The sequence below is a fragment of the Cervus elaphus genome, chromosome 12 (genome assembly GCF_910594005.1).
Source record: "Cervus elaphus chromosome 12, mCerEla1.1, whole genome shotgun sequence".
NCBI classification, from domain to species: Eukaryota; Metazoa; Chordata; class Mammalia; order Artiodactyla; family Cervidae; genus Cervus; species Cervus elaphus.
Window position 1 is genome coordinate 23355308 of NC_057826.1, and position 26847 is coordinate 23382154.

At 37.3% G+C, this 26847-nt stretch overlaps 1 protein-coding gene and 1 long non-coding RNA gene across 9 annotated transcripts in view; one reads left to right on the plus strand and one right to left on the minus strand.

Annotated features, from left to right (window-relative positions):
• Positions 1–3537: 3537 nt before the first annotated feature.
• Positions 3538–26847, minus strand: part of GPHN (gephyrin) — a 524395-nt gene continuing 501085 nt past the window's right edge. For all 8 annotated transcript variants that reach the window (XM_043918814.1, XM_043918812.1, XM_043918815.1 and 5 more), the window contains 5 exons: positions 21620–21693; positions 17153–17217; positions 13825–13928; positions 5613–5709; positions 3538–4536 (listed from right to left, as the gene is read on the minus strand). In XM_043918814.1, coding sequence (XP_043774749.1) covers positions 4403–4536; positions 5613–5709; positions 13825–13928; positions 17153–17217; positions 21620–21693 — 474 coding nt within the window. In that variant the 3' untranslated portion in view covers positions 3538–4402. The remainder of the gene's footprint in view (positions 4537–5612; positions 5710–13824; positions 13929–17152; positions 17218–21619; positions 21694–26847) is intronic.
• On the plus strand, positions 14888–25464 carry LOC122704310. The gene is made up of 3 exons (XR_006343831.1): positions 14888–14945; positions 15043–15118; positions 25329–25464. It is a non-coding gene; the product is annotated as an uncharacterized LOC122704310 (long non-coding RNA).

The window sequence follows — 26847 nt, forward strand, 5'->3', positions numbered from 1 at the left end:
GGGACTCTCAAGAGTCTTCTCCAACACCACAGTTCAAAAGCATCAGTTCTTCAGGATTCAGCCTTCTTTATGGTCCAACTCTCATGTCCATACATGACTACTGGAAAAACCATAGCTTTGACTAGACGGACCTTTTCTGGCAAGGTAATGTCTCTGCTTTTTAATTTGCTGTCTAGGTTGGTCATAGTTTTCTTCCAAGGAGCAAGCATCTTTTAGCTTCATGGCTGCAGTCAACATCTGCACTGATTTTGGAGCCCAAGAAAATAAAGTCTGTCACTGTTTCCATTGTTTCTCCATCTATTTTTCATGAAGTGATGGGACCGAATGCCATGATCTTTGTTCTTTGAATGTTGAGTTTTAAGCCAGTTTTTTCATTCTCCTTTTTCACCTTCATCAAGGGGCTCTTCAGTTCCTCTTTGTTTTCTGCCATAAGGGTGGTGTCATCTGCATATCTGAAGTTATTGATATTTCTCCTGGCAATGTTGATTCCAACTTGTGCTTCATCCAGCCTGGCATTTGGCATTCTAAATTAATTTTGCTCAAATAAATGCAAATAGATTATATGACATGGATTTTCACTGTGCCAAGTGGAACTATCAGTCTTTAACTTTACAATTAAATTTTCCTTAAATCTACTTCAAATGTGTGTTTTTTTTTTTTTTTTTACCTTTTCTAACTCAGAAGGAAAAATGTTCCTTTTCTTCTCCAGTCTAAATGGGCCATCAGGATCCTTAAATGCAACTCTTCCTTCCTCTTCTTTCTCCACCTGGAATGTTACTCTCAAACTTTTAATATGCCCACTACTATTGTTTCTCCTTTCTCAGAACTCACAAACAAAAATCTTTTCCCCATCTTGTTACTGGTTCAAGCCACCATCCTGTGTCTGTCTTTGTTTTCTCATGCCCATGTTTCAAATGATTCAGTCATGATTTCTATTTTGCTATATGATTTTTGCCTTCCACTCATGACTGAAATTGCACTCTTGTAGCTCACAAATGATTGCCTGATCAGTAGATTCTTTTTGAGCCCTCATCCTTGTTGACATTTCTTTTTGACAGTTGATTATTCTTCCTGGTGACTCAGAGGTAAAGAATCTGCTCACAATGCAGGAGACCCGAGTTCCATCCCTGGGTCAGGAAGATCCCCTGGAGAAGGAAATGGGTACTCATTCCAGAATTCCATGGGCAGAGTGGCCTGGTGGGCTACAGTCGATGGGGCTGCAAAGAGTCGGACACAATCTAGCAACTAACACACATCCTTCCTTCTTGAAACTCTCTTCCCTGGTTTTGCGATACTGCAGCATCCTATTTCATCTCTTCTACAAACTGCTTTTCCTTTCATTCCATTCATGGCTTTTTCCAGCAACACTCCAAAATAAAAAGCTCCACAAGCCTGTCTTACTGGCAAGTCCTTTTTTGATAAATTTTCCTATTTACCCTTACATTTCAAATATCACCTTTATGTGAGTGATCCCCAAGATTACATTCAGCCAGCATCTCTTTTGTGAGCTCCTAACCTATATTTTCAAATGCCAACAGGACATGGCTACCTTAGTGCTCCTCTGGCATCTCAAACACATGTCTAAACTTACCAGCTCCTGCAGAAAATCCACTTTTCTGACTTCATTTTTTGGTTAATTGTTGAACATGTTCCCAGTCAGCTATGACAAGAGACTTTGAATCATGTTCTTTGTCTAACTTCCTTTCCAAAACTTTCAATCAGCCATAAAACTCTTTCGATTTTCCCTGTTCAAAGGTGCACTCAGCTGTCATGACCCCCCACCACCATCACCCCCACCACATAGCTAAGGCTGTCATCAACACTCCTCACCTGCACAGTCACGGTCGGTTCTAATTGGTGTCTCTCTCCAGTTTTCCCCCAATCCAGTCTATCCTGTTCAGTGCTGCCAGAGCAATTAAAAAAAAAAAAAAAAAGGCTCTGAGCCTAATGCTTCCCTGATCAAGAATCTCTAGTGGTCTAATTGTCTCTAGAAAATCTAGAACCAGGCATTTGAGAACTTCATAGTTTGGGCCTCAAACATGTACTTTTTGGTCTTACAAATATATCAACTTTCTGTTTCTGTGGCTGAGTTTTAGGAATATGGACTCTGAAGCCAGCTTGTTAAGTCTGAATCCTGGCTCCTCCTCTTATTAGCTGTGTCACCATGGACAAGTTCCCTAACTTCTCTGTGCCTCAGTTTTCTCATTATAATAGGAATAGTAATACAACATTGCTGTGAATACGAAGCATATGAAGACTACTTAGAAAAGGGAATGGCACATAGTAAACTCCGTATAATATGTTTCATGGAACAAATAGTTACATACGCCTACACTTACGTACATATGCCAGAAACTCTAAGGACCTGGGGATGTCAGTAAACAAAACAAACAAAAATCATTGCCCTTGTGGGTCTTACATTCTGTAAAAAAATAAAAATTATTATTAATTATACGTAATTCTATTTCTGGAATACCCTCTTTCTGCATTATCACCTTTAAAATTCTACCTTTCCTTCAAGACCCACTAAAATTTCTTACCCCTTGAAATCTTATCTTAAAAAGGTTCCCATCTGAACACCTCCAACTCTTTAAATCTGAACTATATTAACAGCATTTATCACATTCTACAATTCTATCCTGTACTATGAAATATCAAACACATCAAATATTATGCTTAGTTGCACATGTTTTTAAATTTTTCTTGACGGATCATAATGTCAGCTTTATCCCTATTCATCCGTGTAAACAGTATAGCATGCTGGACCTTACACTCAAGCACACAGTAGATGCTTCATAGATGTTTCTTGGATGAATGTAGGTGAAGAACTCTTTGCATGGGTTTTCATTTGACCTCAATTAACCTTATCTTTTTAAATTGAAAATATACATTTAAAATATAGAACATTTTATTTTCAACTTTGGAAATATCAAGTATCAGTATCAAATATTTATTGTTCACAACTTGACTTTATTCATCATCATCATTTAGCTTCTTGTTTACTAGTAAACCAATGCTTGTTGTTTGGTTTACTAACTATACAGTATATTAATGTCCCAGGTTACCACTGTTTGAAAAGTGCCCTTAAGTTTTTGTTAAAGAAGCCATTGTGGACAGCATATATTTTAATTGTTGTATTTTCTGTGGTCATACAGATTTTTCCCATTTCTTACTTCTGATCATGATAAAAAAAGCCCAGGTACTCATTGGCAATTGTCTGGTTCATTACTTATTTACCCCCCATTCCAAAAAACTGTAGATGTTTGACTTGTTTCTATGACATCTGAAAGAAAAATTCAGTTTCTCCAGCTATGGCTGGGAAGACCAGACCAACTGCAGATTCTTCCCTACTTTCTAGTCTATCTTTGCACAATGCTACAGTAAAATATAGACTACCCTATATTTAAAAAAAACTCCTTTATACCACTTCACCTTGCTAAGCCATCTTAACTATTGCTTTTATCCAAGCAGCACCCCACCAGAATGGCATGATTATCTTCTCTCTCTTTTTCTAAATAACAAGGCCAACACCATGGATTTTAAATAATGACCAAGGATTTTTTTTATTCATTAAGTTTCAGTATCATTACAGAAAATGTTATGGTACAGAGTTGTTTAACATTGTTTTGTCTTTGCTCTTGATTTCCACATGAATGCTGGTAACACTAATATCTGTACAAGATCAGTCTTTGATTTTATTTTTTGTTCTGTACAATTTTAAATGTATTGGTTAAAAAGGCTGTCAGCACTTAAGGAAGCATTTTCCCCCCCAGTTTGTTTGTTCAAATAAAAGGTATCCAGTTACTGCCCAAGAGTACTGTGCCACGAGGCTACTGGGATGAGAGCCGCTCCCCGACGCTCTGCGGGGCTGGCTCTCCCGCAGGCAGGGCAGGGCGGCCACCCAGTCACTCTTCGCTTGGCACTGCGCACATAAACACGATACATGGTCAAGAACAAGCGGACGCTCTCTGGAAAGCAGTTATGAAGCATACTAAGAAGGGAAATCCAAGTGTTGCCTACGCTAGTATAAATAAGCAGACAGCCTTGATTTAAGAGCATAAGTAGTTGTATTTTAAAGATGAGAAAAACACAAGTTCTGCAGGCACCTACTGCTGTCTACTAAAAGCTATCGCTATCAGACCTAGCATTGAACACACAAAGCAATTTGCAAGAAAGGAAAAATTTGCTTTGATATAATCAGAATAGAGTTGTCTGTTAAGATTTATTTTTAGGTGTTTTTTTCTTTAAAAGGTATTTAAATTCTTTTGAAATATAGTTCAAGATGTTGACTATACAGATCAACTTTTATCCAAATCAGAAAAACTAGCTGTGCCGTTGCATATTACAGGATACAGTCAATGATATGTGGACATGCATCAAAGCTTTCTCCCACTGGTGACCATCATAGCCGTCCGATGACCATGACGTCCACCACCTCGCCCTTGTGGAGCTCCACGTACTGCTCTGTCTTTGGAGGAAGCATCAATAATCCGTTGGCGCTGCGCATGCTCATCAGACGGCTGCTCATCTGATTACCTAGGAGGAAATACCTTATTACAGTGGCAGCAGCATCACAGAGTATGCACGTGGAGCCCTTGTAGTTCTTCTCAAAATAAAAACTGATGAACAGAAACACAGGTCTTCAAGAGGAAGAAAGATGATCAGACTTCCCAGTATCTTTTTCAGGTGACCTAGCTATTGTATCCTACTATCTTCTCACTGAACTTTAAAAAATAAACATTAAAAATTATTGTTTAAGAGAACAAAACCAAAATTTTACAGCACTATGGAAAATGCCATTGAATTTCTCAATTCAGGGTAACGTGTGATGTGTGTCTAAAAGAGAGGTTTTTAAAACCTATTAAAATAATTATGATAATAACAGCAGTGGCTACCATTTCTTTTGTATTTACTTAAGTACCAGACAAGGTGGTAGGCATTTTACTCAACTACTTTATTTAATTCTCGACACCTCAAAAGAGGTTAGGTAACTTGCCTATGGTCCTACTAACTAGTTGGTGGCCAATTTGCAAGCAATCTCTGATGGCAAAGCCCATGTACTTACTCACTGTGCTAACTGATATTTGCACTTAATAGGATCTTTGTTTAAATTTTTTCTGGAATTTCATCAAAAGTCAGGTAAGATATGACTAGAGAAGTTGGGAATAAAAATTTAAAGTCTATATCAGGTAACTACAGAACTCAATTATCCAAGTTGATTTCTGAGTCCTTAGAGAGAATCATACTCTAATTGGGTTTTAATGTCACATTTCAGCGTGGCATAGCCACAGCCCCCTCCTTTTCCTAAAACCAAAGTTATGCTTAGAATTTACTGGTTGAACAAACAGATAAAAATCTTCTGTAATTCTAGATTTGTATTTCAAACGTTTGTCTAGAAATACAGTTCCAAGGCATAACTAAACAATAATTAGTATTCTTTACTCCTGCCCTGTTATGTCTCACTGTTTAGGAATAACTTAACATCTAATCTCTCAGAAGGGAAAAAGTACAATAATTACAAAATTAGGTATACTCAAGGAAGGAGGTTATACATAAATCCGTGTTTTAACAGAAGGGGTGCAAAGAGATACCTGCAGGTGTGAAGGACTAACCTGTACTCTGTGCCCAAGGGAGTGGTTCTTGGTGATGCCAAGTCAGAATACACCGATGGTATTCCGGGCGAGGATCCAGCTTTACATCACATGATAACTACGGAAAAGAGAGGAAAGGAAAACAAACTCAATCACTCTTAAACTTGATCATCTCTTAAAACTATAGGGTGGTGGTGGTCATGCAAAGAGTGCAATGGACAGGGAAATATCCTGGCATTCTGCTGTCTCCACCATTGCCACCTTATGTTCTTAATACAGGAAGTCCAGAGGTTGGGTTGCTCTGATAAAAAGAGAAAAGGAGGCTAAGAAGTTGGTATTTGCAGTAGGGAAAAGGGTAGATGAAAAACACAAAATCTATTTTTGAAGTCTAATTTGACCTATGAATTGAGAAATTAAGGCAGATATTTTAACACTGAGAGTAAAAGAGGTAGACCTCAACAAACAAGCTCAGTATACATTTATCTCCCCATCCCTTTGTCCATCTCTCCATCCATCCATCCAGTAAACAGATTTACTGCAGTGCTAATTTAGCAACTCATTCATATACGTATCTTTAATATAAAAGGGACAGTTACTTTCTTTCATTTTTTAGATTTTCATTGGAGTACAACTGATTTACAGTTGCACACATATAGACTCATTTTTAGATTTATTTCCATGCAGGCCATTACAGAGTATGGAGCAGAGTTCCCTGTGCTATACAGTAGGTCCCTATTAGTTATCTATCTTATATATACTAGATACATAGTAGTGTGTAGGTCACCCTAATCTTCCAGTTTATCCCTTCCCTCTTCTTACTCTCTGGTGGGCTTCCCTGGTGGTTCACTGGTAAAGAACCTGCCTGCCAAGGCAGGAGACGTGGGTTTGATCCCTGGGCTGGGAAGATTCCTTGCAGAAGGAAGTGGCAACTCACGCCAGTATTCTTGCCTGGGAAATCCCATGGACAGAGGTCGCAAAAGAGGTGGATACAACTTAGCAACTAAACAACAACACAGCCTCCTTACTCCCTGGTAATCATGTTTGTTTCCTACACCTGTAAGTCTATTTATGTTTTGTAGGTAAGTTCATTTGTACTTTTTTTAGATTCCACACATAAGTGATATCATGATATTTGTCTTTCTCTGTCTGACTTACTTCACTCAGTGTGATAATCTATAGGTTTATCCATGTTGCTGCAAATGGTGTTATTCCATTCTTTTTTATGAATGAGTAATATTTCACAGTGTATTAAAAAGCAGAGTCATTACTTTGCCAACAAAGGTCCATATAGTCAAAGCTATGGTTTTTCCAGTAGTCATATATGGATGTGAGATTTGGACCATAAAGGAGGCTGAGTGCAGAAAAATTGATGTTTCTGAACTATGGTGTTGGAGAAGACTCTTGAGAGTCCCTTGGGCTGCAAGGAGATAAAACCAGTCCATCCTAAACGAAATCAATCCTGAATATTCATTGGAAGGACTGATGCTGAAGCTGAAGCTCCAATCCTTTGGCGACCTGACGTGACTAATTAGAAAAGACCCTGATGCTGGGAAAGATTGAAGGCAGGAGAAGAAGGGGGTGATAGAGGATGAGATAGTTGGATGGCAAACTGACTCAATGGACATGAGTTAGAGCAAGCTCCGGGAGATGGGGATAGACAGGGAGGCCTGGTGTGCTGCAGTCCATGGAGTTGCAAAGGGTCGCACACGACTGAGTGACTGAACAACAACAATTATTCTAATTAGGCTTTCTCTCTGGAATCTAGACTAAAGTTCAATTCAAGGGTGTTTCTCCTTAATTAAATCACACTCAACTCTTTTATGTGATATTACTTATGTTTATACCCTATTTCGTATCTACTGTGGGGGATAACTTGCCCCTGTTCCTAATTTATTCTGTGCTTACCTGAGGACAAAAATCTCTGTCTTTCAACCTCTCCCCATGGGTATGTGTGTTTTCCAGTTCTAAGCCATAAGAGCTATCACATGGTCGTGTCATTTGCTACATGTTTAAGCTTTTCCCCAGCAATGGCGCTGACTGGCTCACTGCAGTGCAGTGCAGCAGATACTAGACTGTGAAGCTACCAGCACCCATGTTCTACTCCCAGCCTGACTGTTAACTGGTATGCTGAACTGGAAAGTTATTTTGCTTCCCCATACCTGTTTGTTCATCTACAAAATGGGGTTGTTTGTTTTAAAGGAGTATATTTATGTTAATTTAATAAATAAGAACTGCATCAATTTGAAGCGAATGAATTTTTTTCACAGCCTCACAAAGAGCTGTTCCTTTTGTAGCAAGAGATGAAGCTAATCAGGGTTTTGTGGTATTTTACTGAAATGCAGAATACTTTATTCACTAATATATTTAGTTGTACTGACATTATAGTTCTGGTATATTACATAAGTTAGCTTAAGAAAGCACCTATTTACTATGACCATCAGTGCTTAAAATAATGATGTACCATGATGTACCATGGTACATACATAATAATGATGTACCATATATATTTTGGTGGAAGAACATTGCAAATTGTGGATGTTTTACTTTTTTTCCACTCATTCAAAATTGGGGAGTGAGCTATGGACTAGGAGTCCTTGGCTTCCTTTGAGTATTTTTCTGGCACATAGCAGTCACTCAAGAGATAAAATTGTATTATTTGGTGTGGTATTATATGGTATGCTCTACATGTAAATATCTAATGGAGAGAATTAGAAAAGGAAAAAAAGAAAGGTCAATAAAGTGAGATGAAAAGCCACAGACTGGGAGAAAACATTTGTAGAAAGCATGCCTGATAAAGACCTGTTATCCAAAATAAACAAACAATTCTTAAAACTCAATAGTAAGAACATGAACAATCCAATTAAAAACTGGGCAAAAGAACTGAGCACTGTATCAGTGAAGATACATATATGAGAAGAAAGCATATGAAAAATGTTCAACATCATACAGGGAACTGCAAATTAAAACAACAGTGAGATATCACGAGATATCTACTAGAAAGGCCAAAAATCCAAAACACTGGCCACACCAAATCCTGTTGAGAATGTGGAAGAACAGGGACTCATCGCTGGGGCAGGAATGCAAAATGGTACAGCTACTTGGAAGACATTTTGGCATTTCTTACAAAACTAGATATATCTTATCATACAATCCATTAATCACATTCCTTAACTTAGTATTTACCCAAGTGAACTGAAAGTTTATGTTCATACAAAAACTTGCACACAAATACGTTTAGCAGCTTTATTCATAATTGCCCAAATTGGAAGCAACAAAGATGCCCTTCAGTAGGTGAGTGGATAAATGGTGGCATATCCAGAGAAAGGAATATTATTCTGTGCTAAAAAGAAATGAGCTATCTAGCCATGAAAAGTCATGAAGGGAACTTAAATTCATATTACTAAGTGAAAGAAGACATTTGAAAAGGTTACATTCTGCATGATTCCAAAAATATGATCTTCTGGAAAAGGCAAAACTATGGAGACAGTAAAAAGACCAAGGGTTAGTAGGGAAGGAGGAATGAACAGGCAGAGTGCAGAGGGTTTTTGGGTTGTGAAAGTGTATGACACCACAATGGTGCGTGTTGTGTGCTAAGTCGCTCAGTCGTGTCTGACTGTAGCCTGCCAGGCTCCTCTGTCCATAGGATTCTCTAGGCAAGAATACTGGAGTGGGTTGTTATGCCCTCCTCCAGGGGATCTTCCCAACCCAGGGGTCAATACATGTAATTGTACATTTATCAAGACCAATGGAATACACAACAGCAAGAGTGAACCCTAATGTAGACTACAGACTTTGGGGGAAAATGAATGTGTCACTGTAGGTTCACTGATTGTAACAAATGTACCACTGTGGTACAGGATGTCAACAGTCGGGGAGATTGTGTGTGTCTGTGGGGCCGGGAGGAGAATTAATACAGGAACTCTTTGTACTTTCTGCTTAATTTTGCTGTGAACTTGGATGTGCTATAGAAAACAAAATTTGTTAACTAAAAAAGGGGAGAATATTTTGTCCTTCCTCTTTGTCCTGTCCATCTTTTAGAGAAGTGACCTCGAAGAATTATCTAGCATCAGTTCAGTTCAGTTCAGTCGTTCAGTCGTGTCCGACTTTTTGCGACCCCATGAATCGCAGCATGCCAGGCCTCCCTGTCCATCACCAACTCCTAGAGTTTACTCAAACTCATGTCCATCAAGTTGGTGATGCCATCCAGCCATCTCATCTTCTGTCATCTCCTTCTCCTCCTGCCCCCAATCCCTCCCAGCATCAGGGTCTTTTCCAATGAGTCAACTTTTCGCATGAGGTGGCCAAAATACTGGAGTTTCAGTTTCAGCATCAGTCCTTCCAATGAACAGCCAGGATTGATCTCCTTTAGGATGGATTGGTTGGATCTCCTTGCAGTCCAAGGGACTCTCAAGAGTCTTCTCCAACACCACAGTTCAAAAGCATCAATTCTTTGGCTCTCAGCTTTCTTTACAGTCTAACTCTCACATCCATACATGACCACTGGAAAAACCATAGCCTTGACTAGACGGACCTTTGTTGGCAAAGTAACGTCTCTGCTTTTTAATATGCTATCTAGGTTGGTCATAACTTTCCTTCCAAGGAGTAAGTGTCTTTTAATTTCATGGCTTCAATCACCACCTGCAGTGATTTTGGAGCCTAAAAAATAAGGTCTGTCACCCTTTCCGCTGTTTCCCCATCTATTTCCCATGAAGTGATGGGACTGGATGCCATGATCTTAGTTTTCTGAATGTTGAGCTTTAAGCCAACTTTTATACTCTCCTCTTTCACTTTCATCAAGAGGCTTTTTAGTTCCTCTTCACTTTCTGCCATAAGGGTGGTGTCATCTGCCTATCTGAGGTTATTGATATTTCTCCCGGCAATCTTGATTCCAGCTTGTGCTTTTTCCAGCCCAGAGTTTCTCATGATGTACTCTGCATATAAGTTAAATAAGCAGGGTGACAATATACAGCTTTGATGTACTCCTTTTCCTATTTGGAACCAGCCTGTTGTTCCATGTCCAGTTCTAAATATAGTGTAATAATGTTGTTATGGAGCCATTTATATGGTATAAAAGGGCACAAAGAAGTAAATAATCAGCCTTCTTAGGGACACTGGGAAAGGATTCATAGAGGGCATGATGATGCCTGAGTCTTATGATTAAGGAATTTTCTAAGCTGAGAAAAGAGAAGGTGGTGGTTAGGGGAGAACCTTCTAGGAAGGCGATCTCATGCTCATCCTGGAGGCAATAAAAAGCTTGGTATGGTCAGAATGCAGGATGGGAAGCAGGTAACACTGGAGGGAAAACAGGCCTTGGGATGGAGGGCCTCCTATGCTCACTTGAGTGTCTGAATTTAACCCTGCAGTCATGGGAAGCATTGAAGAATTTTAATTGGAGGTGCTGACAATGATTGGTTAGACAGAAAAGGGATTTAAAAGGAAGCAAGATTAGAGGAAGAGAAACCATCAAATGTTGGTGCAATTATTCAAATCAGGCTTATTTGGCTACAAAACACAGGGGATGCGGACAGTGGAGGGGACGTTAGGAGAATGGTGAAGATCTGGAAGGCTGGAGTAAGGAATGGAAAAAGCTGATCCACAAGATATACCAAGGTTCTTCAAGGGTAATTTTGGCCCCTCCTGAGATTTTAAATTGGAAGTGATAACTCGAACAGATGCACACTCTTCTCCAGTTGTACTCAGTGCCCTGGGAATAAAAGTGAAGGACAAAAAAGGGAAAACTGATTCAACTTTGTGGATTCTTAGAGTGATTGTGGTAGAAGGAAGGAAAGGCAAAAAAAAAAAAAAAAAAAAAAAAAATTGAGGGTGTTAGAAAAAGTTGAAGTGATTCACTATAGGATTTACGCTGGATGAGAAAAAGGGTTAAGCCAGAAGGGGCTTATGGACTGAGGAAAAAGGGTGAGGTGTTTAAATTCTTTTATATCTACTGGTAGGTAACTTGTCATTGTTCTTGAACTGTATACCAGAGTTGGTGAGTTTTGAGATGGAGCACTTCACGGCATTGAAAAGGACAGGCATGTGAGCAGCTGGAGCAAAAATAAAATTATCAAGAATTATGGAAATAAAGCAACTGATGAAAAGAGGTCAGGCACAAAAGAAGACTTTTAGACAACTGACAAAACCTGAATGTGTTTGGAATGTTTGCTGGTGATAATATGGGAAGGTGAAAGCTCCAGGAGACTCGGGGGAGAGGTTGGACTAATTGCTGCACGGACTGGAGAAGAGAGTTTCTGAGAAAACAGATGACAAAAGGGGATTCTATTTGAGTGGAGGCCCCAGGTGACACGCTCTAGGCCCTGGCTGATTTTGAGGGCCTGGACTCTGTTTGAGTCCTGTCAAAGCTTCCAAAGAGTGGTTTTAAAGGAGCTTGACATTAACTCTTAAAAGTACAGAGAAGTTATAAGCACTGATTTCATTAGTCTAAAAGAGAGGGGCTTGAGCTCATTTGCCCCACAAATCATCTGAAATTTATCACGTAACATAAAAATTCTTATGCATGCTGGTACAGATCAGTTTCAACTTCATTTTCCCAAAGTTTCTATAATCTAGTTATAATTTTCATCTCCTAGTAATAACAAAACTGGCTTACACTTCTTATAAATCATAGACAGTTGTACCATTTTCAATATCTGTTTTAAATCAGTCTATAGGCCATAATATTCTCACATAAACAGGCATTCAATTATATCTTGTGATGATCAATGACTAACCTTTTTTAAAAGCTGAATAATGTTCCATTGTACACATATACATCATTTTCCTTATCTATTCATCTGTTGTTTGAAATTTGGGTTGCTTCCTTATCTTTGTGATAGAGGACAATGCTACAACAGATGGTGGGGTGCAAATATCTCTTTGAGATCCTGATTTCAATTCTTTTTGACATATATCCAAAAGTGAGATTGTTGGATCACATGGTAGTTTTACTTTTAAGTTTTGAGGAAACTCCATACTGTTTCCCATGAGGCAACATGGATATTCCTAGAGGACATCACACCAAGTGAAATAAGCTAGTTACAAAAGTACTGCCAGATTCCACTTACAGGAAGTATCTAAAATAGTGAGACTCACAGAGGCGAAGGATGGAACAGTGGTTGTCAGGAGCTGAGGGATGGAGGAAATGGGAGACTGTTGCTCAATGGATATACAGTTTCTGTTATGCAAGGCGAATTAGTTCTAAGGCATCTGCTGTACAGTATATTGCCTATAGTTATGTGGTACTGTGCATTTTAAAATACTTTAAGAGGATAGTTTTCACATTAAATGCTCTTACCATGAAACAAACAAATCAAAGAACACCAGGGGATTTCTGGAGGTGATGGACGTTGTTTAGTACCTTGACTGTGGTGATGGTATCATGGGTGTTTGTGTTTATCCAAAGTTTTCAAAATGTCTACATTAAATATGTGCAATTGGTGTATATAAATTATACCTCAGTAAATCTTACAGAAAAGCACTGGCTGAGTATTAGTTTAAATTGCCAGGGAAATTGTTCACAAGTTACACAGAAACTATATTACATAGTTAGTTGACTAGCAGTAAATCAAGCTGAAGTTAGTGTGGTGAGAAGGGGACTGTAATTTCTGAGTGACTTTTACTGCAGGTCTAACTCCTCAGTCTTAGTAGTACTTTTCCAAACAATATGGTCACCCTTTCCTTCTGTTTCACTAGAATCTCTTTCTGGTCCTTTAATTGTCTTTTTCTCAACTGTTTAAAATTGATCAGTGGGGTCACAGAAAAAGTGATCAAATAAATTGCTATTCTCTGTAAGTTTACCTAGGGAAAAGGGAATTTTTATCCCTCTTTCCATAGGGTTTAGTATTAGTTTAGTGTTCTATTGACCATTTTGTCATTACGTATCCATTCCTAAATGGACTTCTAGCTGAAGAAAATTATTCCCTTTAGGAGTCGTGGAATAATGTGGGAAGGGAATAAAGGGGACTCCTTTCCCTTTGTTTTCTATCATGAAGAGAGGAATATAATCACATTTTCCCTCAAAACTGACTCAATGGACATGAGTTTGAGCACGCTGTGGGAGATGGTGAAGGACAGGGAAGCCCGGTGTGCTGCAGAGGGTCGCACAGAGTAGGACGTGGCTGAGGGACTGAATGGCAGCAATATAAAATTCTAGATGTTTGTTTTGGGCAGTTAAAAAGTCATATCCTTATTTGTTCTCAGGCTTCAGTTTTGGTTTCTGGTCATTAGAAAACGTTACCCTGGCTTTGATGATGGTTGGCCGAGGATCCAAGATGCCTTGCATCTTTCTCAGTGCAGGCACAACAAAGAGATTGCAGGTGACCACGGCTGACACAGGGTTCCCTGGAAGTCAACCAAGCAGTTATTCACAGCACACACACAGAAATGCCAGAAAATCATGACTGTCTAAACCTTCAGCTATCAAAGGGGATGAAGTGACTAACCACCAGCCTTCCTCTTTTGAATCACCTTGAATCCAAAAGGATGCCAGAATAGAGCTAGACTCAACCAAATGGCACAGAGCGTGTAAACATTTGGATCTACCAGTGAAACGCAGACTTCTGATGCACAGAAGCTGCTGAACACCATTTATTTTTGCTTTCCTGAGAGCCATACACTGACGCCCTTACTAATCAGTTTGGACTTGCTATTTTTAAAATGGCATAAAATTACATAGTAACACATACTCAGTGCAAAAAAATATTAGCAAGTAGGATAAGCATAAAGAAATTTATCCATAATCCTCCCTACTCAGAAATTTCTTTAAATTAAAAAATATAAAACTAAATGATTTAAAATGTGAAGGATTTGAAGGTTAATACTGTTAGGAACTGAATTATGTTTCCCTCGAATTCATATGTTGAAGTCTTAACCCTCCAATGTGACTGTATTTGGAGATAGGACTGTTAAAGAAGTAACTAAGTTAAATGCGCTTCCCAGGTGGTGCCAGTGGTCAAGAACCCACCTGCCAATGCAGGAGAGGTAAGAGACACAGGTTCAATCCCTGGGTAGGGAAGATCTCCTGGAGAAGGACATGGGAACCCACTCCAGTACTCTTGCCTGGAGAATCCCATGGACAGATGGAGCCTGGTGGGCTACAGTCCATAGGGTTGCAAACAGTCGGACACAACTAAAGCAACTTAGCACGTATGCGAAGTTTAACGAGGTTTTAAGGGTGAGGTTCTAATCCAATAGGACTGGTGTCCTCATAAAAAGAAAAACAAACATGAGGAGTGTACACAGAAGAAAAGGTCATGTGGAGGTGTTGGGAGAAGTGGCCACTTGCAAGCAAGGGAGAAAGATCTCAACAGAAACCAACTGAGCTGGCGCCTTGAGCTTAGACTTCTAGTCTCCAGAACTGTGAGAAAATAAATTTCTGTTGTTTAAGCTACCCAGTCTGTGATATTCTGCTTTGGCAGCTTGAGCAGAATAATACAAATTCCAAGTTCTTTTACAGTTAAAAGAAAAATTTGAGGAATTCAATTGTACCTCTCCGAGAAGAAATCTGGGTGTGTCATACACTTCAAAGGCAGGTAAGGTGAGCTATGAAAAAATGATTGAGCTGAGAATAACAGATTTAGTTTCTTGTGTGGTATTGTTAACTAACAAAGCTGCATGACCCTGGCAAGAGTTCCAGACCCTTCTGGGTCTAGCTTTACTTAATCACAAAATAAAAAGTTTGGATGATATAAGTCTCAATATCCCTGTTGGTTCTAAAATTATAATTTTACTAATACTTTTATACAATGATATGTGACTGTGTGTGTGTGTGTATATATATATAGTGGGGGTAGGGAATGGCTTGGCCTGGTTATGTGATGCTAACTTCATCATCAAAATAAAAGGCAATGGTTGGTTTGGCCTATTACTAGCTAAAACCATACCTTTAATTTTCTTCTACCTACAAAAGCATTTAAAAAGAGATCTTTTTAAAGTTGTAAAGTGATGAGTGACACAATTATTTCAGTAGAAAAAACTGTTGTTTTTTCTGAGTTATTTCACAGGATAGCAGACTCCTAGGGACAATTAACTGCTTTATTCTTGAATCAAAATGTAAACAGATGGAAATTTTCCTGGGAAAGCAAAAAAAAAAAAAAAAAAAAGGAGAAAAAAAAAGAAAAAAAGCTCAACGATTACAGTATTCCTGTAATGCTACTGCTTGATAAAATTACTGTATAAGAAATGAATTGTTCGATGTAAAAAAAAGAGAGAGACTGGAAGAACCAACACCAAAAAATCTGAAAGTAGTGGTTATTTTGGGTGAGGGAGATTATGGATAACAATTCTTATTGCTTATCTAAGTTATTTTCTAATGTTTTACAGTGAACACATGTTACTAGAAAAAGTCAAAAAAAAGAACAAGTAGATACACAAGACTTTTAAATTGCTTTAGAACTTATCAAGATTAGTAATGGCTTTAAATGAAGCACTTTAAATAAGCAAAATCCAATTCTGAGTTTTCAAATCCTTGTAAAAAGAACCACTTTGCTGGTTTTACAATCTGAACATGTGAATTGTTGCTGCCCTCTTTTGGTACCTTCAGGCTGAGCATAGAAAGCCTCAGAGGAGCAATTTGAAAAGCAGGCTATTTAATTATAACTTCTTGGCAGATGAACAACACTTTGTTAGTAATGGCAAAACAGACTCCCACTAAAACATACTTCGTAGGTCAAGTCATATCTTCTGTAGACAACATAAACAGTTTCTTCTAAGCAAAATGAAGCTAGAAAGAGGTTATCCTTTCTCTATATAATGGTGTTCAGAGTATCTAGGGATATATTAAAGGCCTTAAAGAGTCTTATACCACAGATAAATTTTGAGAACTAAAACTTTACTTACATGTCCTCTCTCTTAATACGATAGAAATCAAACCTCTTTTATGCTTACAGATAAAGGGCTTTAAAAATGTTTTTAAAGTTCTAAAATTTTTTGCCTGCCTTTTCTTTCTATCTCTATTTTGAGATTTATTAACTATAAAAAAGCAAATAAGCAACCCAAAGCCACCAGACTTGTACATCTGAAAGGAATAAGTAGGTTATTTTCTGAAGGAATCTATGCCAAAAAATAGAGAATGGAACACTGCTTACAGATCAGAGGATAATTTTAGAAGTTGAGAAAATAACAAGTAAATGCAATGTTGTATTTCTTTTGTTGTTGTTGTTCTGGTATCTGCAGGGGTGATTCAAGGCCCTTTGAGCACAATACTCTAGTTGCGGGAGATGATTATACTGTTAACTTTGACCAGTGTCCTGTACATGCCCCAGAAAGATGTGGTAACAGGTAACGCTTATCATCTTAGGGTCTGAATTGTGCTTTGAAAGGTACTATCTAATTTGACTTTTGCACAAGCCCTATGAAGCATATATTTGCCCCATTTTATAGATGAAGAAACAGACTCAGAGAGATTATGTGATTTGCTCAAGGTAATACAGTATGCAAAGCTGGGGCTTGAGCCCAGGTCTTTCAGATTCCAAATCATGTGCTCTGATAGGGGACTGGTCACCTGGGGCACAAAAAGATTTTGGCTATTTTTCCAGAAAAAGCAAAAGAAAGTAAGTTATTCTTACCTGGTAGTGCAAAGATTATTTTTCTTACACCATCAATATCCAAAGTTGCAAATGTTGTTGGCAGGCTAGAGGAAAAATAGAGGATATTTGTTAGTGACTGCTAGGCAATGAGTAAATTAAACACTGCAGTTTTCTTGTTATATGGTTCTTCATACAGATCACTTACTCTCTAAAAATACTTTTCTGTTGACTCTCCTTTAAACCTTTATAACCTGCAGTGAAGCACAATTAAATTAATTTGTTTTTAGCATCTTCTGTTTTTAACCAGCACTTCCTGGTTTTCTGTAGTTTACTTTGTTTCCTTCTTGCCAGTGCCCAAGAAGTGTATCCCAAACCCCAGTTTCTCTAGCCCTTTAGTTCAACAATTTCTAATGCGTTTATCTCCTGCTGACCAGTAACAATCATTCTTTTTATCAGACGACTATCTGGTAAGACATGTCTATCAGATAATCGCCTATTGTTGAAGATGAGTATTTCTCAGCCCTTTAAGACTATACTCAGCAATAAACATAGGCGCTTCCCTCCTAAAAAAAAAAAAAAAAAACCTTCCCTCCTATAAAGGGAATGTTTTGAAACATCAAAACAAAATATCATGACTAGAACAAAATTAAAGCAATAATAATTTTTAAAATTTATTTTTAATTAATTTATTTTAATTGGAGCCTGATTACAATATTGTGGTGGTTTTTGCCATACACTGACATGAATCAGCCACGGGTGTACATGTGTCCCCTGTCCTGAAACCCTTCCCACCTCCCTCCCCATCCCATCCCTCTGGGTTGTCCCAGTGCATCGGCTTTTAGTGCCCTTAAAGCAATAATAATTTTAAAATATTCTCAAATTATATTTCCTTACGGGTCTGACAGGAATCCTCATCATGGGGGTGTGGAGATGGGTGTGAGTGGCATGAAGGGGGCAGGTGGTAAATAAGAATGATTTTTTTTTTTCTATCGCCTACCCTTCACACAGAATCTCAGCTAAAATTTTTATTATATAAATGAAACTTGAATGATGCAAAATTCTTAGGGAATGCTGAAATTTCCACATAACTAAAAAAACTACCCAAACTGTTTTCCTTTTTACTATTTTCACTGATGGGCTGAATGAGAAAAGGATCACTCACACATAACCTTTTGCAGTAATACGATGAACATTAACATTTTTGATGAATCGCAGCCATCATTATTAACCAATTCTGCTCTGCTACGATACAGTGATATTGGGTTACCAGAGTATTAAACCATAACACGACAGAATATGCTGCAGTGTTTCTACAGTTCTTGCTTCTGCTTTTTCTCCCCCTACTGTTTTATTTTTCTGGGGTCCCCTTCATATGAGACTGCTATCATCTCGACCCTTAAAGCTGGCCTTAGGTTTGGGAAACAGACAGTAGTAATAGTTATATTTTTAGAATGATAACAATAATAATAATAGAAACTACCACTTTTAAAGAAACATCTAAGCATTATATCCATTGTTTCATTTAATTCTTACAAAAATCCTATGAGGTGACAATTATTATTCCATTTTATAGATGACGAAAATGAGACTCAAGAGATTAAGCGATTTAGCCAAAATCACTCAGATATAAAATGGGGAAACAAAGATTTGAACCAAGGTTTTTCTAACATTATGGTTCATAATTAGATAAGGCTCTCATAGGGTGTGCTGTAAAGTGTTACTATATTGGTTTCCTAACATCTATTTTTGGCTACTGAGGCCTTTTTTGCTTACTTCCTGATTCTTTGATGTATTTTAGAAAACAAAGAGTAGACTGTCTTATCTATTTATAGATACGTTATTTGGCAATTATTGTTACTGTGTGATGAAAATAATTTCCAAGGTACATTTTGACAATAGCTATGTTCACTGCAGATGACCCATAAAAACCGTGATTGATAGATCTGGTTGATAATATTCCAAATGCTTTTTGAGTATCTCTTTGTCTAAAACGAAAGAGGTTAATTGCATTCTGAATGCACTGTATGTGGGAAGAGCAAAGCTAAATTGTTCTTCAACTTTTTATATTTCTTCTTGTTCTACTATTAAGTAGCAATTACTTTAAATTCTTATCTTCAGGCAAGTATAAAATTCTGGCCAATTAAAGGAAGCCCATTTAAAGTTCTAAACCACTTTTTAACAGCAAACTAAAACACATACTAAGAGTGAGGAGGGAATACATGACACCTTCCCTCTATGTATTTAAAACTAATTTAAGTCATCTTTTGAATCTTGCAGACAGGTACTGTGATTTCTCTAAAGATACTCATTTTAAAAAGATTCTATTATAATAAAACATTTTGTAATTGTGCACTGCTATGATGATTGTCTTATTGCTAGACTGTGAAGTTTCTGTTTAGGATCTGGAAAGCTATTTCCTTAAAACTGAACACCTGTTGTTCCTTTTCCCTCTTGAGATCAGAATGTAACAGCTTTTAGACTTTAAGGGAGGAGAATAAATATTAGGAACTGATGAACTCCTATAGCTGAAGTGAATGGTAATAACAGATTAAAAATAAAATGAGTACTTATTATATATCATAGGTGCTGAGGTTAATTTAAATAATAGATATTACACAACTATTTCTCCCCTAGAGGTGAGGGCAAGTAATGTCAGCTTCTTTCTCACTGCAGAGAAATAATCAATCCAATTTTTGCAGTTAGTGAGAAGTACATTGACATACTCATGGGATGTTCTCTGAATTCTAATCAAATTAGTACTGCCCATGGGGACAGGAATTTTAAAAAGTCTGTCTGTACTCACAGCATAAAGATATTTGCTTAAGACAAAATATTCTTAGTAAGAATGATCCCAATCCAACAGCTTCGATAGTAAAAAGGCCCTGTCAGTGGCGGCCATATTGGAGCAACTACAGAAATACACCACCAAGAATTCTGAATTCTATCAGATTGTGGAAAGGCTTTAGGGGTTATCTTAACTTGATACTTAAATATAAAGCCCGATCTCTGTCTAGAACTGACATGAGGTGCCCAATAAATCAGGGAGATCAGGAGGGCTGGTTTGACACTTAAGAAAGGCTTCTTTCTAGAAATTTCTGCATTTCCTGGCTATTTCTGCTCTTACGGCTCACTTGTAATAACTGGTAGCTCCCACCACTACTCTCAGGGTTCACATGAGCACCCATCAGAGTATAACCCTGAACTAAAGAATCATCACTGTTGTCTCTGTTAGCATGGAGGTGTGCTGAAATGCTCACCCACACACTGAGGCCTTTCAACACTGTTTTTATAATGTTTATGTATCAGAGACTTAGAGAGCAGCAGCAGTCTGAACAGACAGGCTATTGCTTAAAGACAAGGCCACACATATTTTATATTTTATCAACACCAATGTTTGCATTCTTTGAGGATTTATAATGGATTACAAAACCTCCAGCCATTCCTCAGGGAATTATTAATTTTTAGGAGATATGCAAGATCTAGGTATGTGTTTACTTTTCTTTCCTCTTTGGAGGTAGTAAGCATTTTGAAATACTATTCATGAAGTATTCTTACAAAGAAAAAAACTGAATCTGAAACTAATCAAACTTTTAGATCTAACTTCTAGTGTACAGAATACACTGGAGAGAGAGAGAAACAAGTCAAACACCACCACAAGGAAGCAATCAGCCAAGCCTATTCACAAGGACAAAGGATTCAGTTTTTGCAGCAAGTCAACGGCATACCAAAAATGTGGGAGTGGGGGCGGGTATTAAATGTTCTTGTTTAATAGAGAGTCAACAACCAAACACATTGAGTAGACCTAACTTAAATCCTAATTCAAACAAAACATATATAAGAAGGCATACTCTTCCTTGACATTTGGGAGACTTTTCAAATATGATCGGGGGATTAGATGATATTCAGGTGTTCTTATTTATTTTTTTAGGTGAGATAATACCATTGTGATTATATAAGATAATACTGCTGTTGTTATTATTTTTTTTGTTTTTGCTGTTGTTATTATTAATATTTGAGATGTATACTAAAATGCCATGTGTAGAATTTGTTTTAAAACAATCTAACCCTCTGTCCTCCCAAAAAGGTGAAGGAAGGGATTGATAAAACAAGGAGAAATGTTGATAGTTACTGAAGCTGGGTTATGAGGTATAAGGGGTTTCGTTATGCTCTCTGCTTTTGTGTATGTTTGAGAATTTTCATACTAAAATGTTTTTAAGTGAGAGAAAGAGCTGAAAAAGAGAAGGTAGGAACTAGACATGGGAATTAAAAAGAGAAAAGGTTTGGAAAGTTGCTTTGCTTCATTTTAAACCAGATTCAGTGTTTAATAAGATGAATTCCCATTTCAGATAGGATATATACTTTTTCAAAGAACTCTAATACTGTAACATTCCTTTATTAGAATAAATAATCCATAATAGAAAATGTAGTAGGAAAGCATTTAAAAACTTTGTTAGTCAAAGCAAGCCAAAGCAACCCATATATTAGATAACAAGATTATATTCATACCCTGGTTTCATAAAAACCCTGCCAAAATGGATCTGGGCATGAAGATCAATGTCCAGCACCTGCTTGAGATAGTCCTGCAAATATGAAAAATAATCACTTTACTTTCAAACATTTTAATATCAGACTTTCAGACTTTAAATGAAAAAAAAAGCATAAGATTAAAATGAAAAGAAACACCTATTTTAGTGAAGTTGATTTATGACAACTATTTCTTCATTCCTCATTCATTCATTCAGTAAATATTTATCGAGTATAATATATGTATGCTAAATATCAATCAATATACAGGGAGATGCAGCCTTGAACAAAAGAGGCAATGTTCCTTCCCTCATAAAAAGAACGTTCCAATAGGAGTAGTTAGAGAGTAAACCAAATAACCACATTAACATACAAATTATTACTTGCTAGGCTGTTGTCTCTCTTTTAGGATAGCATTTTGTGTCTGAGAAAGGATGTTAATAAATATGGCTTAAGAAGCTGTGCTTGGGCAGAGAAGCCACGTGTATGCATCCCATGCTGTTCTCCTTAATGAGCTTGAACTAATGTGCATTCCTTGAGGAGAGACTTGGACATTTACCCAAGATTACCGAGTCTAAATAAGTCAACTAAAAACTTAGGGAGGGAGCTCTAAACAGAAAGTCAAGGGCATTTAATTGCTCCAACTTCATATTCTGCGACTACAGACACAACCAACCTAAGGTTATGATCAACCCAGAGCAAACCAACAAAACCTGATCTTCGGAAAGGAAAGGCAACAGTGTCTTGTAGTTGGTTTTGTAGATATAAAGAGAAAAACAGCAGTTCAAAAAATTTCTCCAAAGTAATACAACTTCTGTTACTGAGAAGTTGCTCACTAATTCAAGAGAGTCTAGTATCCTACTAAAATATTAAATATTTCACAAGTTATGAGACACTTTATTTTTAAAAACTATTTCCTTCTCTCCATCTCTACAGCCTCAGCCAACATCATCTCACCTGAATTACTGAAATAGGTCTCTCTGCCAATTCTCCAATTCATTCCCCCGACAGTCGTGAGGGAGACAAATCTGATCAAATCACTATGCAACACTTCAATAACTCCATGGTCTCCAGAAATAAGTATCATCTTTTAAATGATCATAGTTAGGATTATTATATTGATATTTTCTAGCCTCCTTTTGCCAATCATTGCTCTTATCAGGCAATCTGTTTCCCACCAGCCCCATTCCTCTTCCTCAATCTCTCTCAACATTCCTGCAAGTCTATATTGTTGTCAGTTTTCATACTTTCTTGCCTCAAATCTTTGAAAATATTCTCCCTTTTGTCTGGAATACCCTTTCTTCTGCCCTCCTCTCTCTATTGTCAATCTCAAATCTCCCCTGAATTCCCAGGGCTGGACCGTAGATTGATTACTGATTCATGATTATTTTTAGATTATATTATTAGATGAAATAATTTAGAATTTTCTTGATGAACTGATCCATGTAAATTCAGGAATAGGAAATGTCCCTCCTCTTAATATCTAGTAAGCCTTTTTACCTTAATTTTCTCTGATATCAAGACAGCCAACTAGCTGTTCTATAACTTTTTTCTCATCTCTTACTTTCAAGTATCTGTGTTCTTATATTTAAGGTGGGTCTCTTATAAGCACCATACAATTTGTTGTTTTTTAAAATCTAGAATGACAATTTTTAATTGGAGGACTCAGTCCACTTATACTTAATATAATTACTGCGATATATTTTTAATTTTATCTGTTTGTCTTTATTTTTGGTTGTGCTGCGTCTCTGCTGCAGTGCCCGGGCTCTCTGGTTGTGGTGCGCAGGCTGAGCAGTTGCCAGGTGTAGGCTTTGTTGCTCTGCAGCATGTGGACTCTTAGCTCCCCCACCAGGGACTGATCCCACACCCTCTCCATTGCACAGCACATTCTTAACCACTGGACCATCAAGAAGTCCCTTATTACTGCTTTATTGGGATTTAAAACTATTTGCCTCCTATTCGTTAGTTATTTGTCACTTCTGTTTTTATCTCCTTTTTTCTCCTTTCATGTCTTCCTTTGATTTGCCAAAATTTTTTTGTTTTTAAATTTTCTTTCTCTTCTATTTGCTTGTTAGTTACACATTCTCTTACTGGTTGCTTTAGAGATCACAAAATGCATTCTTAACTTACTATAGTCCATCATGATCTGGTATTTTTATCACTTCCCCAAAATGTAAGAACTTTAAAACATGTTAACTCTATTTATTCCTCTTTGCTTTTTGTGCTATTATGAAGTCTATATATACTATACAGACAATATATAGTCTATATTTAGTATATATTTATATACATGTAAACCTCAAGATATTATTTCATATAATCAACAATTCATTCACAGTTACCTACATATTAACCCTTTCCTTTACCCTCTAGTCCTTTCTAGCATTTTCATGCTTCTCTAATCTTTCTTTTATATAGTTGTTCTTGGTGGGAGAGTTGGTCCAAATAAGCCACTCCATCATAGTAGAGGCAGAAATCTCCAGGCCTTTTTTTTTTTTTTTTGTACAAAAACCATGTATTATTCCCCCCTCACAAAATCAGGTGGCTGTATTACAGGAATGAAACCAGATCAAAGACATAAAAAGAAAAAGTCACCACTTATACTGAAACACAACAGTGTTAAGAATTCAGGTATTCTGTAGAATTATTACCAGCATAGTTAAAATATTTCCACCTGGATCTTTTAAATTTGAAAGTGATCACATTAAAGACCTGAGGTTGCAAGAGACCACAGTATGAACCAGAATTCCATTTTCCTTTAAAGACCTCAGTGGAAAAGGTATTTGGAATGAATTTCCTTTGGGAAAGACTGTCCAGGCCTTTCTTTTATGCTCTTACAATACCAAGTCGTCCTGACACCACACACTTAGGTAATGCTGCAACTGCCTGATAACTATCTGTATTCTTTACTGTACTAGATAGTTTGTAAGAACAGGAACCCTGTATATATATTTATAATGAGCCCATAGTGACACACACATGCCTTTCATTCATTAATTTGCTAGTTCAACAAATATTTCTGAGAGCCCACTATGTATCAGGAATTCTATTTGTGTTAGAGACTCACTAGTGAACCAGACAGACAAGGTCCCTGGCACAAAGATGTCCTGTTATAGTTTACTGCAGAGGGAGACAGCCTAAAATAAGCAAACCAACAAATAGATTAACTATAAGATGTGGAACATACTCTGAAGAAAAAAGCAGGTGCTAGGATAGAGAACAATGTGTGAAGTGGAGAATACGGAAAGATCACTTTAAAACAGGTGGTGAGGATGAGGAGGACTCAGTCATATGAAGTGTGGAGGGAATTCTTGGCAGAGAAAAGTGTATACAAAAGCTTCTAGAGCAGTAAAGAGTGTGTCTAGAACTGAAAAGACAATAAAAGGTAGTGAATGAGCAGGGGAAAGGCATAAGGGGAGGCTGAAGAGACAGGTAGAGGCCATACATGCAGGGCTCTCTAAGGATAATGATACAGAGTTTGGAAAGCATATACACTCATTACATATTTGCTAAATGAATGAAAGTATTTTATTTTTCTTGAAAAAAATCATCTCTGTTGTAAAAAATGCCCCCTTTCAACTCTTTTTTGAACATGAAGAAATGCTTCATGTTTCTTGTGACAGAAAGCTTGTACCAGACGTAGTAATGAAGGCTGAGAATCATCATTGTTCTTGTTTTTGTCTATCTACAGAAACAGCAAGGACCTCTGATGTTCTGAAAGCTAGATACACAGATATGAAGAGGAAACACGAATGAATGAAGGAGACTGGTCCTTCCCTCAACTTAAGCAAGAACAAACAATGTCAGAAAAATTGTGAAAGACTTTGAAATGGGTAAAAAAGATTATCTGAGGTCCAAATAACCTTCTGGGTTATTTGTGCCTTTCACTGTCTTTGAGCTATTCTACAAAAATTAGTCTGCAGAAAAATAATAGTGTAATAGTGAACATGATTAGCATCCAAAGAAATACAAATTAATTCTGTCAGTAGAGTTGTAATTGACTATTCTCCTCCAGATATGGAACAATTTTACATCTATTAGAAAACTGATTTCAGCATTTTGGATTACCTATCTCTGTCTGTGTTTTTTGAATTCTTAGAACCAGTTGTAATATCTTACTAGTTCCTTCACTAATTAATGAGTTAAATAAAATCTCTGACACATGTTAATTTTATAAAATAAAATATATATTTATGAGATGCATGATTTTATCTTTAAAAAACTATACCTTAACGATTCTGAAGGCTCCACAGAGACAACATACTGATTTATCCGACAAACCCAAGTCAAGTCGATTGTCAGAAAAGTGTAATTTATGGGTGGTTTAAACCTGGACACATTTTTCCTTGGTTTTTGGAGTGAATGCCAAGCAGCAATAAAACTTGAAAACTGCTAAATGTTGGTTTCTCTACTTTTACCTCCTCTATTAATTTTGGTTCTATTTCTGTTTCTATGCATGGCCATTAAGGTAGTCCCCCTTGTAGCAGCAGTGATTGAGAATTTGGTTTTATGGTCTCACCATTTGGTGACTCCTATAAATGGATGATTGAAATCTATTCTCTGTTGGGTAAGAAAAGACAGAGAATCTGGTTTCTTGGTTTTGTGAATTTATTTTTCTTATTGTCATTTTGAACCTAAATCAATGAAGAAGTTTTCCTTCCTCTAGGAAGGAAAATAGTTGTTTGTTTGTAGACTGAGTAGTTTTTTGTTTGTTTCTGTGTTTACTCTTACCATGTCACTGAAATTGTGGAGATGAAGCTGTATATTCTTTACGTGGTTGTGTGACTACGTGTCTGATCCACAAAGCCATTTACCTTGCTTTAAGAGTGTGAAATGTTTTCCTACTTCTGGAGGGTATTCATAAATTATATGACTGTAAGACCACCATGCAGAGTGGGCCTTTCTCAGGGCACACTGCAGATTCAGGGTGTCCCCCACCCTGTCTCTGCCCCTGGTGGGAGCAACACAAGAGCCCCTCATTCCCAACTCTGGTTTCACCAGGGCTCGGAGAGAACAGCCCTGACCACAGGCCTACAATAAACTTTGCTTTGCCAGAGGGGAGAAAAACCAACACACCAAAACACTTCTATTGTCTCTTAAATTAAAGGTGCTCTATTGATTTAGAGAGATTAAGTACTTACATAAATAGAATATTCCAAAAATTCACAGATAATAAGAAAATTTATCTTATGTTTTAAATATGCTACGCT